The sequence below is a fragment of the Esox lucius genome, chromosome 16 (genome assembly GCF_011004845.1).
Source record: "Esox lucius isolate fEsoLuc1 chromosome 16, fEsoLuc1.pri, whole genome shotgun sequence".
Lineage (NCBI taxonomy): Eukaryota > Metazoa > Chordata > Actinopteri > Esociformes > Esocidae > Esox > Esox lucius.
In genome coordinates, this window is record NC_047584.1 from 14497414 (window position 1) to 14516243 (window position 18830).

An 18830-nucleotide genomic window follows, 5' to 3' on the forward strand; every position below is an offset into this window, starting at 1 on the left:
TCCCACTTGTTTATTAGGAGTTGGCCGCGGCCTCCAGAGATAACACACACGAGCACGGTGAAATATTGCTTTATTAGGCGTACATAGAACTCAAAATGAACCTGAAAATGTTGCTCTATTTTCCAACCCCGAGGGCCCCCTTTCCTGCGTGTAGTTCCCATGATGTCATGCCTTTTAAAAAATGTTTTGTGTGTTATTTCTTTCCCCCTCCTGTTTCTCTTTCGGGTGTACGGCTGCCTTTCTCAGGCACCTTTCTCAGAGTATTTTCAGCTACACCAAAGAGGACATATTTATAGGTTTCAGTGAAGGCCACTGGGATCAGCCAGAATCAAAAATCAACCGAATGTTATCAAGGTTCAGGGATGTAATATTTACAAGCTGACAATTTCGACTGGGTCCCTAGGGTGTCTGGGCTGGGCTGTATTAAAAAGCTCCCCAAACTATTCAGTGCTGGAATGCGACTTTTGCCTCTGCTACTAAACCCTCTGCCACTAGGGCTGTGTAAGGCGGATGTTGTTTTAGAAAGCTAACAGCTCCCTTTATGTTTTGCAGTGCTGAACTATGAGAATGCGGTGGAGACGCGCTCAGAGACAGACGAGGACGACAGGACTTTGGACTTTGAGGAGAATGACCTGACCAATGGGAAGAAGGCTGGCAGCCCTGTTGGGGCCGGTGTGCCCAACCCGGAGGCTTCACCCAGGGTGGGCCATGCCCTGCTGTCCTATAGGGGTGGTGCAGAGGAGGGCTCGGAAGGTAGAGACGGGAGGCAGAACCAACACCACGCCTGGCGCCTGGGAGAAAACCCACATGGACATTTCAATGGGAATGGTAAGTGGTCCCTCCCCTTAGCACACCCACAGAACGTAAATCAGTGAACAAGCAGCAAATCCCACAGTTGCAAATCAATTACAGAACTGCACAACAACACCAGCACAGCGCACCTCGAGAACGATAGAAACTGAAAGACTCTCACTGACATGCGTCACAATAAAGTGCGTTCACCTCTTCGGTCTGGGAAGTAGCTTTGTTCTGTACTCTTGACACTAATATCCTGTTCTCAGAGTCGCGGCGAGATTGACAGGAGATTGAAGTGTTTAACATAGTGCCTTAGTCTACTGGGATGTGTTGCTGCTGAAATACAGTCAGCACTTCATGTCACAAAACTGCCGACCTCACCCCCATCCTCCCCTCTCTCTAACTCACATCCATTGACTGTTCACACCCTCTAGCACCACCCTCTAGCACCACCCTCTAACACCACCCTCTACCACCACCCTCTAGCACCACCCTCTAGCACCACCCTCTAACACCACCCTCTACCACCACCCTCTAGCACCACCCTCCAGCACCACCCTCCAGCACCACCCTCTAGCACCACCCTCTAGCACCACCCTCTAACACCACCCTCTAACACCACCCTCTAGCACCACCCTCTAAAAAAAGAGAATTTGTGCTCCTTTAATTCTCTTGGCTCTGTTGATGCATGTGAACTGTCTTCCAAATACTGTCATTGTTTCCAAATACTTTCAGAGGAATAAACTAAACTCCAACAAGTTCAATGTACTCAAGGTCACGGCAGAACAGAATATGTCACAATATTTTAGTTATGAAGTGTTTTAAAACGGCCAGCCCTTCACTCAGATTGACCCACAATTGTAACCCTGTATATATATTATATATTTATATATTTTTTAAATACCCCCCGATACACATTTCAATTCTTGGACTCTGTTTAGTTGGTCATAACCAGGATATCCCCTCACCCTCCCATTCTGTTGTACTGTACAGGCAAAGCTATCAACAATGAGCAAGTCGTGCATGCGAAACCTGTCAACCACTAACCCCCCCAACCCCCCAACCCCCTCATATTCCTCCATACCCGCCTCCTCCAACTCATCTGCATCAGTGACAGGACAACCGGTGTCGCCAGGGCTGCAAAGACAAATACTTTTAATTAGGAGCCAAACGGGATCGTTAAGGGGGAGCCAGGCTTTAGCAGGACTCATTAACAGCCCTAAATGAAATTTGGAGCTTTATGATGGCCATTTACATGCATAATAGGCCCACCATTCTAGGGCTGCCTGACAGATACAAAGTGCAGAGAGAACTCATGCGAGACACCCGGTTTTAAAAAAGGGACCGGCGTCGGCTATCCGTCTCTGGTAATGGCTTTGTGGTACACAGCACCGCTGATCTGGGAAATAGGAAAGACTGGGAAGGAGTTTTTGAAAATGTTCCAAAACTAAATGTAAATAAAAATTGCCTTGATGTGAAGAGCATATCATTATTATCATGATCGTCTTAAGAAAGTTCTAAATGAAATCAATGCCATATTAGCACATCTGCTACAATTATAGCTAAAGCTAAACTAGCTCTTTACAAAGTGGTTTGGATTTGATTCGACTGGCATTTCACATAGGCTATAGGTATATTTCTTTACTGATCTAAATTATGCCACTGATGTAAAATACTTGGGTGTCACATCAAGGTACCAAAATAAATTTAAAGAAGCAGTCCTAAGCTGTGACTGTTTGAGTCACATCAAGAATGTGTGAAGGGTCGAAACAGAGTTACCACAAACAGAACTGAAATAATAATTGACTGTAACCGCCATTTTGCCTTTCTAGGAAAGAAATACTACTGAAAACACTTCCATTTTATATTTCACATTACAGTACAAGTGTACTCTAAGTGTAGTGGAGAAGGATCCAACTGAAAATAGAATGACACTTGAGTACAGTGACTAGATTCTACGACAGTGGCACAGGGCGTTACTCACATGCCTTTGTCCTTACTCTGAGCGCTTGAACCACAAAAAGTCCCTATGTTGGCGTAGTTTAACTTACTCTAAAAAGTCTGGCAATGATTCTCCTCTGAGTGACTTTCAAGTTGTGGCGAAGGGAAGCAACATTGAATTCCCCATTAGAAAAGGAACGTTTGCTCTTTGTGGCGGTGACACATACTATTAATACTGACATTTCTTTTCACCCCAATTTTTTTAATGAATTGTAGGAAAGCCGGCTGATCTGAATGCATTATATCTTGAAGGCCGCAAAATATGTGTCAATCAACTACATACATTGATTCTATTTGGATCTTACCAGGTTTCTAGTGTCTTGTGACTCCCTTGACTCATAGCAAGACTGTTTTGGTATGAAAAGCATAGCATCAGGTTCCTGTTTAACACGTATCACTTATGAGGAAGGAAGTTTTGAAAAGTATAACCTGGTGCAATGAAAAAGGGGAGAAGGGGGAAAGGAGACTTCTCTCTTGACCCCCCCCCCCTTCTCTCCTGCGGCAGGCAGGCAGGGGTGTTGAATACCCATCCTTTGAAGTGGAAGCTTACGATACTTGTGACTCCTGTTGAGGAGTCACATGAGTGGGGCCAGGAGGAACAAACACAATAGGCACAGTATATGTCCACTCCTCTCCTGCCTCATTATCTGGAAAATACCTTGATATTATGAGCCGTGGCTGGATGGAAGGAGGTACTCCTTAAATGTGTTGTCAGGGCAACATGCGCCGTGTACATTCCGCTTGACTTCGCCTCGAGTGCTGAACCACAGTCACACTTCAGTATATTGAAAGCTGCGTTAGACACAGTCGATTGTCTGATTTTAAACGCTCCTTTCCTCTCCTTCACAGATGAAAGGAAAGATGAATATGAACCCTTGGGGCCAGAGGACACTTTTCCCTCTGTTGGAAACAGTACAGGTGAGTTCCACACAAACAAACAAACACACACACACACACACAGTCAAGCTACATGAAAGATAATGTCCCTCCTTGTGCATCAAAGCGAGAAGGAAAGAAAAGCAAACATTTGTAGGTTGAGCGAGTGAGAGTGCAACGCAAATCGCATCTTGCTGTAAAATTGAGTTTTGACCTAAATCTCATTTGTTTGGTTCATGTACTTTCAAATTGGTTTACGATGAGACAATAAAATGTTAGCTGTTCCTTGCAGCAAGTCAGAACTCTCTTTGCAATTGAGCATTTCATCAACAAAACTTGCCTGAAGTAACCACATGGGATCGAAACCTATTGGGGACAGTTTGGTATCCTTTGTTTTAAGGATATTGTTTATCCTTAAAAGAAAAAAAAAAGCCAAATCTGTGTCACAGCTGCACACAATACACAAGCCAATAGCAACCAGTACTGACCTGATCCAAAGACAAACAAGCCTTAAGGTAGACATGTTAACGGCCATGATTTAACAAATCAGGCGATTAATGCATTAGATACCTGATATACCATTATCCCCACACTGACTGTTAAGCAGATACAACTCTACATTATCTTACAATCAAATTGCTTTAAATTATGTAGAGAGAATTTTAAGTGAGATCTGTAAACCCACAAATCGAATTGCAACTTAAACCAATTACCCGTTACACAAGGAAATATTTAAGTTCAAATGTTTAAAAGCTTTTTTCCACCATTTAAGATGGGTTGCGAACATTACTTAATGATGAAATTGTCTCCGATTTTTCTTTGTAGAAGCCATTACATGACATCATTAACGGTAACTTAAATGTATACTCCCCTCTAAGTAGTGGCTTAATGCTTTCCTCTCTCCATGTCCTTCATCACATTTAGAGACCAGTCTGTTTCCTGTGTGGCCAATATTCTGTAGCTTTGCAACACATCTCTCAAGAAGGAGGAAGGAGACTGACCAATGTTTTCATTTGTCTTCCTCCACTTAAACAGGCAAGGGTATGGATGGAGTGTTGGAGCTGGATGACTACTTCACTAAGCGTAGCAAACTGGAGGAGAGTGACGGTCACTCGGCCAGTATTGCGGAGTACCTTCAGCGTGGAGACACCGCCATCATTTATCCAGAAGCGCCAGAGGAAGTGACACGACTTGGAACTCCTGAGGCCATAGGGCAAGACGAAAACGAAAACGGTGAGGATCCAAAAAAGACACCCTCGCAGAACTTTTTCGCGGCCTCAGGAAATGTGTTACAGACCTTCCACTTCAATCGCTTAGTTCCCCAGTGGTGTTACTGAGTGACTTCTATGGACGGTGTGTTTACGTGTCAGCTGTAAGCAACCGTGCTAAAGGCTTTGTGAAGCAAACAGAACACTGTTGTCCATTTACAGCCTGGGCATGCGGCCCCTCAGTGTCGATTAGCCGACCTCATGACCCCCCCCTCCCCTTTCTTTCCTCTGCACAGAACTGCCACCTGGGACTCCAGATGCTTTCGCCCAACTGTTGACTTGCCCTTACTGCGACCGAGGCTACAAGCGGCAGACGTCTCTCAAGGAGCACATCAAGTACAGACACGAGAAGAACGAGGAGAGTGTGCCCTGCCCCCTGTGCAGTGAGACCTTCTCCCACCGGACACAGCTTGAGAGACATATGACCACGCACAAGCCAGGGAGAGATCAGGTGAGACGGGCCAACAGAGAATATTGTTCTCCCTTTTCTCCTAATCACCTTTCTTTTTTTTTTTCTTGAGCTGATCTCATTCACACACTGCCTTGTCGGTTGGTGGGTCAGTCAGGGCTCAGAGTGAAACACACCGTATCATTTTAGCCAACTGCCCTTCCCTCATTTTTTCCCCATACTTTTTTGTTAATTATAATGGCTTTAATGGCCTCCTCATGGTGACTGGATGCACTTATCTTCTGCATCAAGAATCATATTCTCCTGAGTGAATGATTATTCTCATTTCCTTTTCTTATCGCCCTCTACTCCCCTCACATCAAACATGTTACCTCTGAGCTCTTGTTCTTTAAAAAATAAAAAATCAGACCCCGCACTGCTTGTTCGCAGCTGCATTTTGTTGTTCTCCCCCAAGCTTCCGCCTACAGTGAGGCATGCGTGGGATGTGCTAGCATATTGCCTTCCTCAGGCCATCTGACTTTTTACATCAGCTGTTGCTGGAACTGGAACAGATTTGATTAGAAATTAGCACTCATAAAGATAGTGCTAGAGATATGGACCATTTCCTTTGGTTTAATATGCAGTAATAACCAGTGCTTTCGGTGAGCATAGCGTCCATTAAGTTCCCTCTTTGGATGTACAACCCAAGAATGAGTTAAACTATTTATGAACACCCAATTGTAAACATAAAGACAAAAAAAGTATTTTTTTATATTCGAAAATGCAATCTCCAACTATCTCCTATAACAGACCATGCAAATAAGCAGTGGAATCCTTCAATTTTCCAATTATACTGTGATTACAAATTAGATTTCCTGAATTAGGCATGTCAGATTGAAAACTCTAATTTGCCCTGAGCCCACTGTAATAGAAGCAGCAAAGCAGCACCCCACTCCTTGTCCCGGACTCCCACTTCAACCCCTACACCACCTCACCTGACCAACCCCCCCGCCCACACACACACCCCCTCCCCCTGTCTCCCCCATCAGATTGACTTAAATAGGAGCAGATGGGATTTTCCCCAGTGATCTGGAGTATCATAATCCTCAAATGACTTTAAGTGTTTGTTTATTTGTGAACTTCCTCTCCAGTTAAAAGAGTTCAAGGAAGAATCTTATGGAAGGTCATTTTGATCACCTTAGTGCAACCGAGTGTGGAGGGATTTAGAGTTGAGTGCTACTGGTGCAAATGTGTGAATTGTGCTACTCTGCTTATCCTTTGCAATGGAAATCCTGTTTATCATGGGGTAGTTGTTCACACACTGGGTTATGACGGATCGGTGTCAGCCGTTGGCTTCATTTTCTCGGATAGCTATAATTTCCACAGTAGTCCCCTTTAAGCCACCTTCAATAAGCTCACCATGATCACATGCTGGAACCTGAAATGTCACCTGCTTTAGGAATGTCTGAACTCTATACGCAACCACTCACACACGTTCACACATATCACTACATGGATTCCTGAAAAAGCATTCGCTAGAAGGGATTTTTTTTGGGCATTCAACACGACCATTTAACAAGCAAACCCTCCCACATTTTTCTCATAAAGTTCTTTGTGGGGGCTTTATCTCCCTAGGCATTGTTTTTGTTTGTTATCTGCACTCATTTGAATTACAAATGCAGGAAATGCACCTACACTAAACAGTTACCTTTGAACAAAACACGAAAACTCAACCCACACTGTATTCTCGAAATCGATTGAGGAGTAGCTTTCGTGGTTTGTCTTTTAAAATACACAATTTAGTATGCAACACCCGAAAATAACTGTTATGTAGTTAACTATTGTCAGGAGTGTTTTTGTGTTGCAAAGTAACCTAGCACTGAAGCTTTGACAAACTCATTACATTCCTTCTCAAGGCCAGCTACCTCAAAATCTTACCATGGTTCATTTGTCACCACCCACTCTTACACAACACATTTAGGTGACACTGATGTAAAAACTCCCTTGTCTCTCTTCCACAGCCCCAGCTGCTGAATGAAGGGGCCGGCAACCGCAAGTTCAAATGCATTGAGTGTGGAAAAGCCTTCAAATACAAACATCATTTGAAGGAGCATCTCCGCATTCACAGCGGTAGGTACTAAGCCCAGTCAAATGGGTTAAACCCACCATTTTAATATGTATTCATGTGACTCTAGCTAGATAGCTGAGAGGGCTTATGCCATAAGAGTAAAATTGATAATGTTCCTTTTTGGCCTCTGTCAGTAAATGAGTCATTCTCTTTTATAATAGCGCACTGTTTCAGACCTGTTTCATAACTGACTAATTCAACCATATGGATGAGGCCATATCTCAAGATGAGTTAAATAAATGTTGAGTAGAAATAGAAATGATCATTTTCATACTAGATGAAATATTCAGATATTTTCACTCCTTATTTCCTGTTTGCAGGTGAGAAGCCATACGAGTGTTCCAACTGCAAGAAGCGCTTCTCCCATTCTGGCTCCTACAGCTCCCACATCAGCAGCAAGAAATGCATCGGCCTGATCTCTGTCAATGGACGTGTACGTAATGGAGGGGGCAATGGCAAGGCTGGCTCCTCCCCCAACTCCAACTCTTCCTCGCCAGGAAGCCCCACCCTGGCTCAGCTCCGCCACAAGTTGGAGAACGGACGTCCCATGGGCCCCCAAGATCAGCACGGTCACATGGACATAAAGGCAGAGCCCATGGACTTCAATGACTACCGGCTACTGATGGCCTCCCAGTATGGCGTCGCAGCGCCTGGGAGCTACATGAACGGAGCCGGTCGAGGAAGCAGCCCCGTTGGGTTCCACGGTTCATCCCAGAGCCCCCTGCAGCACCTTGGTGGGATGGGGTTGGACCTGCCCTTGCTTGGCTACGGTTCCCTGGGGAACAACCTGAGTGAGGTGCAGAAGGTACTCCAGATCGTGGACAACACAGTGTGTCGACAAAAGATGGATGGAAACCCAGAGGAGATATCCAAGCTCAGGGCCTACATGAAAGAGCTGGGAGCCCAGATGGAGGAGCAGAAGCTGGCCCTGGCCTCCCCACGTACCAGCTTCCAAGTGGTCAGCCACGGCAGCCCCACCAAGAGCATCATAGACTACACCCTGGAGAAGGTGAACGAGGCCAAGAGCCTGATCGATGACTCCAAGAGGCATATCAGCACGGACATGAAGAAGGATCGGCTCAACCACTCAACAGATCCAGAGGACAAGCCACACCATGAGAGCCACCAGGTACCATTCCTGCCATTCTCCTGTCAGTTCTGCAAGGAGACTTTCCCAGGGCCAATACCACTGCACCAGCACGAACGGTACCTGTGTAAGAAGAACGAGGAAATCAACCACCTCCAGCCCAGCGAGGGCGTTCCTCCCAGCCGCAGGGGGGTCTTCCCGTCAGAGCAACAGGCTGCTCTGATCTCCTCTTTGTCCGAGAGGGGCGCCACCAGCCCTGTGAACCCCTTTAAGGACCATGTGTCGGTGCTCAAGGCGTACTTTGCCATGAACACTGATCCCAACGCAGAGGAGCTGCTGAAGATCTCCATCGCAGTTGGTCTCCCGCAGGAGTTTGTCAAAGAGTGGTTCTCCCAGTGGAAGAATCAGCAGCAGCAACACAACAGCAACGCCAACCAGAGGAAGCGGTCGCCACCACCAGATAGAAGCAGTGCAGAGGAGCACAACCAACTCAGCTTGGCGAGGTCGCCAATGTCCATGGCGCAACACGTGGACCGCATCATGGCACTATCTGATTTACATAGCGGTAACACCAACGGCGACCGTGAGGCTTCCCACAGACACTCAAAGACTAACCAGTTTACAGCCAATAGGCAGACGGGAGACAAACCACTAGACCCCTTGGACCACCTTAGGAGCAGCACTCCATCTCCTCTCAATCTCTCCTCCACTTCTTCTAAAAACTCCCAGAGCAGCTCGTACACTCCAAACAGCCTGACGTCTGAAGGGGACATCCACGGCGGGGACGCCCCTTTGGACCTTTCTTTGCCAAAACACATGATGAGCAAGAGCATCTCACAGGGAGAAAAGAGGTCTAAACCAAACGGATATGTCTCAGACCGTAACAGTGACCACCACCATTCCAGCCGGGAGCAGGGGACTGAGCCCATGGACTTAGCCCACATCAAGAAGGAGTTCTTAAGCTCGGAGAGAGACAACGGCGGGAACAGCGGCCACCAGATGGAGAAGAGTGCCAGCCCCATTTTCGGCATCAACCCTTTTGGTGGTGGTCACATGTACACATCTCTGCCCCCACATGGAGCGTTCCCCCCACCTAGTTTCATGCAGGCCCAGGCCAGCATCCCAGGCCTGAGGCCATACCCTGGGCTTGATCCAATGAGCTTCCTGCCCCATATGGCATATACTTATGCAACTGGGGCGGCTACATTTGCTGAAATGCAACACAGGTCGAGGAAATACCAACGGAAACCAGGTTTTCAGGTAAGAGTTTGGTTGAGTTTGTTGTTTCCATGTCATGAAAAAAAAAATGGTGATGGTGTTGAATCAACATGAAAAATTTCTTTCCAAAAAGTCCTTCAGTGAATTTGGTAATTTTGTCACCCAGATTTTAACCTAAATCGAATGCCATCGTGACATTCCGATTTGAATTTAAGTTGACTTTGAGTTAACTGACAACTGAACAAAATGTACTGAAAATATAAAGTAAACATTCAAAAAAGGCTGTGGCCAGTCGATTTACTGAGTATTTATTATAGAAAGAGGTCCAAAATAAACAATTTGTACTTTTAAATGATTGAGTCATATTGATACAGGTAATTATATTCAACACCACACAATGCAACATTTTCTGCAGAATTTCCTTTTGGTCAAATAATTTAATCAGATAAATGTTCTCCTTGCGGCTGTCTGTTTTATATTTCCGTCTACCCTACACTTAAAATCCACAACAAAGAATTAAAAAGCCCATATGTTCCTTTTTTACTATCTTCTCTCCTGGGCAGTAAGAAGTGTCTTACACAGGTTGCACGGATCGACGGCTAAGCTCTGTCCAGACTTGGGATCAAACTCAGAGCAGAAGGTGTCTATGTTTAGGTGACAGGTGCGGATTACTAACAAAGAATTGAAAAATCTGCCTCTCTCATCTCATAGGGGGAGCTACTGGACAGCACTGCAGACTATCTGTCAGGCCTGGAGGACCTGACAGAAGAATCGCTCCTCTCCCGGAAGAAGATTAAGAAGACAGAAAGTGGTATGTACGCGTGTGACTTGTGCGACAAAACATTCCAGAAGACCAGTTCCCTCCTAAGACACAAATATGAGCACACAGGTATATAACATTTGGACACTTCTTTTTTACCCCATCTTTGCCTTTGTGCCCATCCCCCTCCATGTTTTGTGTCTTTTGAAAGCTCTTTTTCATTTATTTATATTTTTCATTCTTGATCACATCGTTTTTTCTCCCGTCCAAGTCCTTACTCTTTTACTATTCTCTTTTACGTTATTTTACATTCTCTGTGTTCAGACCCATGATCTTTAACATGCTCCTTTCCTTCTGACAGGGGGTTGGGAATAATGGGGTGATGTGACAGAGGTTACAGAAACATTCGGTTAAATAGACATAAGCTTCTTTGCATCAATCCCAGACCATAGTAGTGGCATAGTAATTTCAGGCATTTTGATATTGAATGCCAGAAGTAACAGGACCAGTAGCCATTTTGCAAACCGATTTGCAGCTTCAGATGGGATTTGTTGAAGTCCAGACTAGTCATGTGTGATAATACACAGGGACATACAGTACAAAATACAGAGCCTCCAGCAACAGGGACAGAGGTGACTGTAGACCCCGGTGTTATTTAATAGAAAGTCAGGTCGTATAGGAGGCACGTCTCTGTAGCATGTCTGTATTTGTTTTAAATTATCTTCAAAAAGTTGAACTTTCCTCCCGGGGGACTCCTCTTTCACCACGTTGCATCATCCATCGCTTTGCATTCCCCTGTCACTGTGCAGGAATGCTCCATCAGGATTTCGCTGTCTAGTCTATTTTTGCTCCTCCGTGGGGGTGTTGGGTAGGGGGGGGAGGAGGGAGGCCACTTCTAGTATGCCAACTATTGAAGATGTTGCCGGCATTCCAAGGCTATTTGTGACTAGGAACTGCCAGTGTGTGTCCGTGAATCGGTAGCGTGGCTGCTCACATGTGTATACAGTATGTGCATTGGCATTCGTAGGACGGGAGGCTTTTGCATGTGTTCGTGGGATGTGTGCTTTGGAAAGGTGCTATTATATGGGACGATTAAATTGCCGCGTGACAGGTCCATCACATCTAATAGAAGTCAGATGGCGGGGAACGATATTTCCGGCAGTTCAAGTCACTTGTAGTATACGTTTTGTGCAAAGAGCTCTATGGTGGAAGGGCGGGGACGAGGAGAGATGGGGCAAGTGGTGTGAAGTTCCTCCTGAAGTATAAAAATATTCACAACCATCACGTGAAGCTAATCTTAGTCATTTTAATCTGGACCGAAGATGTCATAACTGCACCCTCCATCACTGGTACCAGGCTGCTTCAGTTTCACCTTGCTTGGTGTTCTAATTATTTGAGGTAATTGGTTAGCTCGCTACCTGGCGGCCGCGCCACAGTTGGATCCAACTCAATCACATCAAACACAGGGTGTTTGGTTTCATAATGCCACCTGCCTCCTTCCAGTGCTTTCTAGTAGCAACTGAAATGTGTGATTCAATTTGATTCAATGAGATGGTCAACCTTACATTGAGTGGTACTTAAAATACTTTTTCTGCAAAACATGGAAAAAAAGAAACAGAATGTTGTGCCCTCCCTAAATAATTTGTTGGTGTATAAAACCTGTTGATCCAAGAAGATGAAAAAGAAAGACTGGCCTGTACTCAAGGATGTTGCTGCCCCCGTATTTCTTCATATTGTGATTATAAAGTAGTAAACTTTGAAAATGAATCGACATGCTTAAGTGCAGTCACATCTCTCTTTTTCATCTACTGACATATTTTAGATATCTATTTGGATTTGTACAGTCACAACATTACTCATTCCTATAATTCTTTTGTGTTGCTGATTCTTTTTTTACCATAATTGGAGGGAATGAATAACTCTTGATTTATGATATGCTTTTACACTCAGTATGCACTTAACATATAATGTGTACCAAAGTCAGATCAAATTCACTCTAACGTTTCATGTCTATTCTATGTATGTTCTCCTAAATAACTGAATAATCTTCCCTCTGTACTGTTCCATTTCTAGAGAAGGGGACAATTGTAACAGAGTAGTAACACCTTCTCTCCCCTGTCTCATGTGTCTCTACAGGCAAGCGGCCACACCAGTGCACAATCTGTAAGAAGGCCTTCAAACATAAGCACCACCTCATAGAGCACTCGCGCCTGCACTCGGGCGAAAAGCCCTACCAATGCGACAAGTGTGGCAAGCGCTTTTCTCACTCGGGCTCCTACTCCCAGCACATGAACCATCGCTACTCCTACTGCAAGAGGGAGGCCGAGGAGAGGGAGGCGGCAGAGAGGGAGGCCCGGGATAAGGGCCAGGGCCCACTGGAGCCCACAGAGCTACTAATGAGGAGAGCCTACCTGCAGGGTCTGGGGCCACTGGGCTACTCGGACCCCGATGACCAGCCGGAGGACATGGGGGGCACCATCATGAGGAACGGCACAGAAGGAGGGATGAGGGGAGGACGAGGAGAAAGGGAAGTGGACGAGACGTACGAGGAGGTGACAGACAGTCGGGAGATGGGAGGTTTCAGGGAAGGAGAGGAGGAAGAGGACGAGGGTGACAGCAGGATGGACGTGAGGGACGACGAGGGGAAAGATGCAGAGCATTCAATGGATGAGAGTTCAAGAGAAGGGAAAACAGACACCAAGTCGGACCAGGAGGAAGCAGATTAAGTTAATAATGCAGTCAGTCGAAAAGAAGCTTTCAGCAGATAATTGTGATGTTGGTTTGTTTCATTTCCTTTTTCCTATCTTCCAGCAAACATGAAACTTGCTTCGTTTTCAGAAAGGCACTGCAGTGGCTCAGTCAAGCAAGCAAGCACTTGCCTCTAGCTTCTCAGAAGCACATGATGATGGACTCATGCAATGTGGTGACTGCCAACATCAGAACTGTGATGAAAAGCTGGGTGGGATTGTTTAAGAATCCACATTATGCAAAAAATGAAGTAATAATGATTATCATTATAATAAAAAAAAAAATGAAGCTGTTTTTAATGTACAGTATTAAAGGCCTAAAAGCTGTGTGGTGCTATAATGTTCTTAACCCTTGTGTTTCATTGTGTTCATACCCCACAACCAGGAAATTGCACTCTGCCCCTTTAATCACTACAAAAATAATTTTTGGAGAAAAAAAAGCCTATGTATTTATACCGTGCTTGAAGACTCGGTAGCAGTCCGTCAGTGTTGTACTTTGTCTACCACTTTACTGTGATGTCCTTGGTTCGACCCTCCTTTTTGCCCGGCAAACTAACCACACAATTTTGGGCCTCACAAATTTCTTTATGTGAAGAAAACTTTAAACCTGTGTGATTTTGATATGTTGTGAGTCTTAAAATGGACCGGAAAGGAGTGATGGAATGAAGGAGAGAATAGTGAAATATGGAGGGCTCCGTATGACAGACAGAGCCTTTGTATGTTTTATTTTCTCAAGAGAAAGCCTTATATGCAAACCTTTTCACCTGTGCGTTTCTGCAAGTGCCATCCTTGTACAGTGTAAATCAGAGTTGACTTGTGTTATCTTTGCAATGGCTTCAGTATTAAATAAATATTTCACCTTGTTTTTTGAAGTACCTATGTCAGTATTAGCATAGTGACAGCAGTTTGTTAGTTTACATATGTTTGTGCAATTTTCTGTATTTTTCATGACCTTTTGTTAGTATTACTTTGTTTTTGTTGATTTTTTTTCCAAGCATAAATTACGTTTTGTTTTTATTTTAAGATTTCCATTTTATTTATGTGACTCATTTTATATTTCCTAATTTTATTTATTTCATACTGTAGTGTACAGTATTATAGTTCCTCAACAAATAGATATATTTTAGTAAAGGATTCTGTCACTGTCTATTGGAGCAAATTATAAATAGAGCATTCTATGGTATTTGAAAAAAAAAAAAAAACATTAATTGTTAAAATTTTCAGTATTGTACTTATTGTTTTATTTCCTTTCAACTACTGGAAATTCTAAATTTGGGGAACTTTTGATACAATATTGTGAAAACACTGTATTTTTTGACAATAAAAATCCACTATTCATCCAGGTAAAGAGGTGATGATAGAGGGACTGTTGATGATGAAAAATTCCTGAAATGTCTGACGTAATGAATTTTTAATTTCTCTTGGAAATTACCATGCTCGAATAAATGTAGCCAAATTAAATTTTAATAAAGCTGTGTTATTCTTCTTGTACTTGAACTACTTTGTTTATTAACAACCTAACTGTGACTAAATATTTGCTCATTTGGTGAATAGCAGTCTGTTTTTCAAACCATTTTTTATTAAGTTAATTATTCAAATATACCTACCACTTTTACTATTAGCAGTCCTCAAAAGTAGTTTTAATAGGTAGAAGTGAACTGTTCTTATCCATTGCATGTTTCACAGTGGATGCCAAGACACAGCACATCTGCAGAATATCTCTCTATTGGGAAAGATTGACCACAAGTAAGACAAGAATACAGTGCAGGTTTGAAGATATATTACTGGTTGTTTTACAGTTTCCTAATTAGACAGCACATAAAATGGAAGTGAAAATGCCATAATTCAGAGTATGGAGACATTCTCATATGAAAGTAGGTTGTGTTAGTGTTTTGTTTCACTTTACAATTTAAGAGTAAGTGAATTTAAACATTTAGACTTATAACAAGCTTTAGTTTCTAGTCAGAGAAAGTTCCATATACTAATTAGTACAGCCTTTTGCTGTACAATAAAGTGAAACAAAACTATCTCAAATCTCCCAATCAAATGCCATTTATTGATGTCTTTACACTTATAATTGGTTTTGTTGAACTTTTACCTTTTGATGTGGATTCCAAATTATGTGCCAGATTTCACAGACACTCTATTTTTAATTTAGCCTCTTTGAAGTTTAAAGACATTAGTCTTGAGCTAGAATTGCCACCAGCAGCAGACAGTCAAACTGGCTGTGAACTGTTTGCACAGGATCTCAGAAGAATTATTATATATGACCGTACTCATTTAACTAATGAAATGCAAACAGAAGCAGGTGAATAGTTCACGCACAGACATCGACACAAACACACAGAGAAAGAGAGAAAAATAGAAAGGACATGAAAGAATCCACAAAAAAAAAATCATAACTGAGTCTAAAACATGGCATATCAGCTTTTAGCAAATGTGCTCACAAGTAGCCTAGCAAAATCCCGTCTTGACAGAATTGTCAAAACACAGAAAAGCCCTCTCTCCCGCTATCGCCTCGATATGAAGATCTATGCCAACCAGTAGTGGAGGCGTTTCTAAAATGACGGTATCGCGTAAGGACGAAATGCGTGCGTCGTTTTTTTCTACCCACGATATTCAGGAAGAGGTGAGTTTTCTTTCCGATTTCTGACACAAACGACTGTTACCATGTGGTCTGCACGCTGTTCCAAATTCTTTACTTTTTGCACATATTCTACATTTTTACATTTGTCAACGTGAAGAAGAAAATCTTTATTTGTATTAATATATCGAAACTGCAGATTACATGTCTTCGATTACAAGGTTATACGGATTTAATTATGGTCTCTATAATAGGAGATGTTGCATAAATTGCTACGTAGTCCGAAACAACATAACTGGCTACGGCTACTTTTTTCGCGAATATTGCATTCCTCAAAAATATCTAAAATCTATGTTCATCCCGTATTAAATACAGTGATGTTTTCCATTAGACAAGGCTAGGATAAAAAAAAAAAATTCTTACCATTGTTCGCAAACTGATATGTCTTTAGTACAACTCTAAACATTTTTTAGCCTATATATGTATTATGTAAAAGTGTCAATACTATGCACACCAGAATTTGCACAACGATATTTAGTGATATCTGGTCATGAGGAGCATCTTTTTGGTTCTAAACAAGCACATTGACTCGATTGTCGAGCCTATGCAGCTACTAAAGGTACCTATGTACAGGTTTTACAGTATTTATTTCATTCATAATCATACTTGTGAGTGACTGCTCCAAACAGATGCTGTGCATCTCAGTTGGTAGAGCATGGTGCTTATTATACCAAGGATGTTTGTACTGTTCCCCATAGGAAGTCGTCCGATGCACATCTCACCAAGACATTCTATGCTTATCACACTGCTTTATCAACCAGGAAGTTTACACCGGCACCAATTGCATAGAGGTGAACAAATTTTCCAGCGACAACCACAATTAAACTGGCAGGCGCAAGGAGTGACTAGAGCACAGACAGTCCTCTCTGACGTTCATGAGCCAATGTTAGTCACTCTCTGCTGGACTTAACAAAACACTTGAATTGTTTACCAACTTCTCTTTGGTGGACTAGTTGACCTAAAACTATTGGGTAATTGGCAAATGCCCAAAATTTATTTTGTTACTGTTAATAATTATCTCTGCCCCATCATCATTTTTGCTAATACTAACAAGTTGGCCTTTGAAAAAAAAAAGAAACAGCTAGCCATTTCAGACCTACGGTTTAAATCGATGCTTTTACCAGAAGTTCACAAGTAAGGACCCATTATGTTCTGCTGCTACAATGGGTCACTTTCTACAAACACGCAGTTGGAACACATGCTAGCTGTCTTTAACGCATACAATTTGTTCCATCCCATGTTGTATTTGAGTAGCATGGCAACCTAGATTTAACAAGAAATAACTTGGTAAATATACAGTGGCTGTGGGAACTGACATACTGCTTTTTTGGGGGTACTGTAGGTTTCGAAGCTACAGTAAGTATTGAAATCTCTGGCTGCCAATCCTGTGTACCTGCTCTTTTTAGATGCAATTGTGCTCAATTGGTAATATGTATCATTTGTAAAGAAAACATGAGTGAGCAGACAAAACAGACGTTTTTTATTTCTTATGGGATTCACAATCATAAAACAAAACATGGTCAAAATAAATAAATTAACTGACCCCTGTTCAAAAGTCTGCATACTATTAGTTCTTAATACTGTGTATTGCCCCCTTTAGCATCAATGACAGCGTGCAGTCTTTCAATGATATTAAGGTGAGGAGACTGTGATGGCCACACCAGAACCTTCACCTTTTTGTAACCACTGGAGGGTAAACTTGGCCTTGTGCTTAGGGTCATTGTCTTGCTGCAATGTCCAAGAGCGTCCCATGCGCAGCTTTCTTGCAGAGGAATGCAAATTGTCTGCCAGTATTTTCTGATAACATGCTGCTTTCATCTTGCCATCAATATTCACAAGATTCCCCGTGCCTTTAGAGGTCACACACCCCCAAAACATCAGTGAGCCACCACCATGCTTCACAGTGGGGATGGTATTCGGTTCACTACAGGCCTTGTTGACCCTTCTCCAAACGTAGCGCTTATGGTTGGGGCCATAAAGCTCTATTTGGGTCTCGACACTCCAAATTACAGTGCCAGAGGCTGTGAGGCGTGTCAAGGTGTTGTCGGGCATATTGTAACCAGGCTTTTTTGACGCATTGGCGCAGTAAAGTGTTATTTTTGGCAACTCGACCATGCAGCTCATTTTTGTTCAAGTATCGTCGTATTGTGCTCCTTGAAACAATCACATTGTCGATTTCCAGAGTAGCCTGTATCCTGAGGTTACCCGGGGGTTTATCCCAAACAATTATTCTGGCAGTTTTGGCTGAAATCTTTCTTGGTCTACCTGACATTGGCTTGGTATCAAGAGATCCCCGAATTTGCCACTTCTTAATAAGTGATTGAACAGTACTGACCGGCATTTGCAAGGCTTTGGATATCTTTTTATATACTTTTCCATCTTTATATAGTTCCATTACCTTGTTACACAGGTCTTTTGACAGTTATTTTCTGCTCCCCATGGCTCTGTTTCTAGCCTGCTCAGTGCATCCACGTGAGAGCTAACAAATTCATTGACTATTTATACACAGACACTAATTGCAATTTAAAAAGCCACAGGTGTGGGAAATTGCCATTTTCACCGGTGTGTCACCTTGTGTCTGTAACAAGGCCAAACAATCAAGGGTATGTAAACTTTTGATCAGGGCCACCGGGCTGATTTCTGTTATCATTATGATTTAAAAAGGAGCCAAACAACTTTGTGATAATACATGGCTTCATGTGATCACTATCCTTAAATTAAAAAAAAATAACTTGAAACTTCATATTTTCTAAATCAATGCCAGAATTTCACAATTTCTGCCGGGATATGCAAACTTACTGCATATCTACTGTCTACATATCTACTGCAAATATTTTACCTCAGCTATGGAGTCTAACTCTGCTTAATATTTATTTGTATGCCTGTGTACTGAATTGTAAGTGAGCAGAAAAGTTCTG

At 42.9% G+C, this 18830-nt stretch overlaps 2 protein-coding genes across 9 annotated transcripts in view; both read left to right on the forward strand.

The window, feature by feature from the left end:
- Window positions 1-14753, forward strand: part of zeb2a (zinc finger E-box binding homeobox 2a) — a 48235-nt gene extending 33482 nt beyond the window's left edge. The window contains exons 3-10 of one of the 4 annotated variants that reach the window (XM_010879946.4): window positions 550-828; window positions 3646-3714; window positions 4708-4905; window positions 5177-5391; window positions 7350-7458; window positions 7777-9803; window positions 10473-10650; window positions 12658-14753. In XM_010879946.4, the coding sequence (XP_010878248.2) occupies window positions 550-828; window positions 3646-3714; window positions 4708-4905; window positions 5177-5391; window positions 7350-7458; window positions 7777-9803; window positions 10473-10650; window positions 12658-13247 (3665 nt within the window). In that variant the 3' untranslated portion in view covers window positions 13248-14753. The remainder of the gene's footprint in view (window positions 1-549; window positions 829-3645; window positions 3715-4707; window positions 4906-5176; window positions 5392-7349; window positions 7459-7776; window positions 9804-10472; window positions 10651-12657) is intronic. The other 3 variants (XM_010879948.4, XM_010879947.4, XM_010879949.5) reach the window with 3 other exon arrangements.
- A 718-nt stretch (window positions 14754-15471) lies between these two features.
- gtdc1 (glycosyltransferase-like domain containing 1) overlaps window positions 15472-18830 on the forward strand; it is a 52769-nt gene continuing 49410 nt past the window's right edge. For 4 of the 5 annotated variants that reach the window (XR_002198015.2, XM_010879951.4, XM_020055103.2 and 1 more), the window contains exon 1: window positions 15472-15897. Coding sequence is in view for 3 of the 5 variants with exons in the window: in XM_010879951.4 (XP_010878253.1) it covers window positions 15802-15897 (96 nt within the window). In the remaining 2 variants the exon portion in view is untranslated. Of the gene's footprint in view, window positions 15898-18495; window positions 18516-18830 lie in introns of those variants that run through there. The other variant, XM_020055102.2, reaches the window with a different exon arrangement.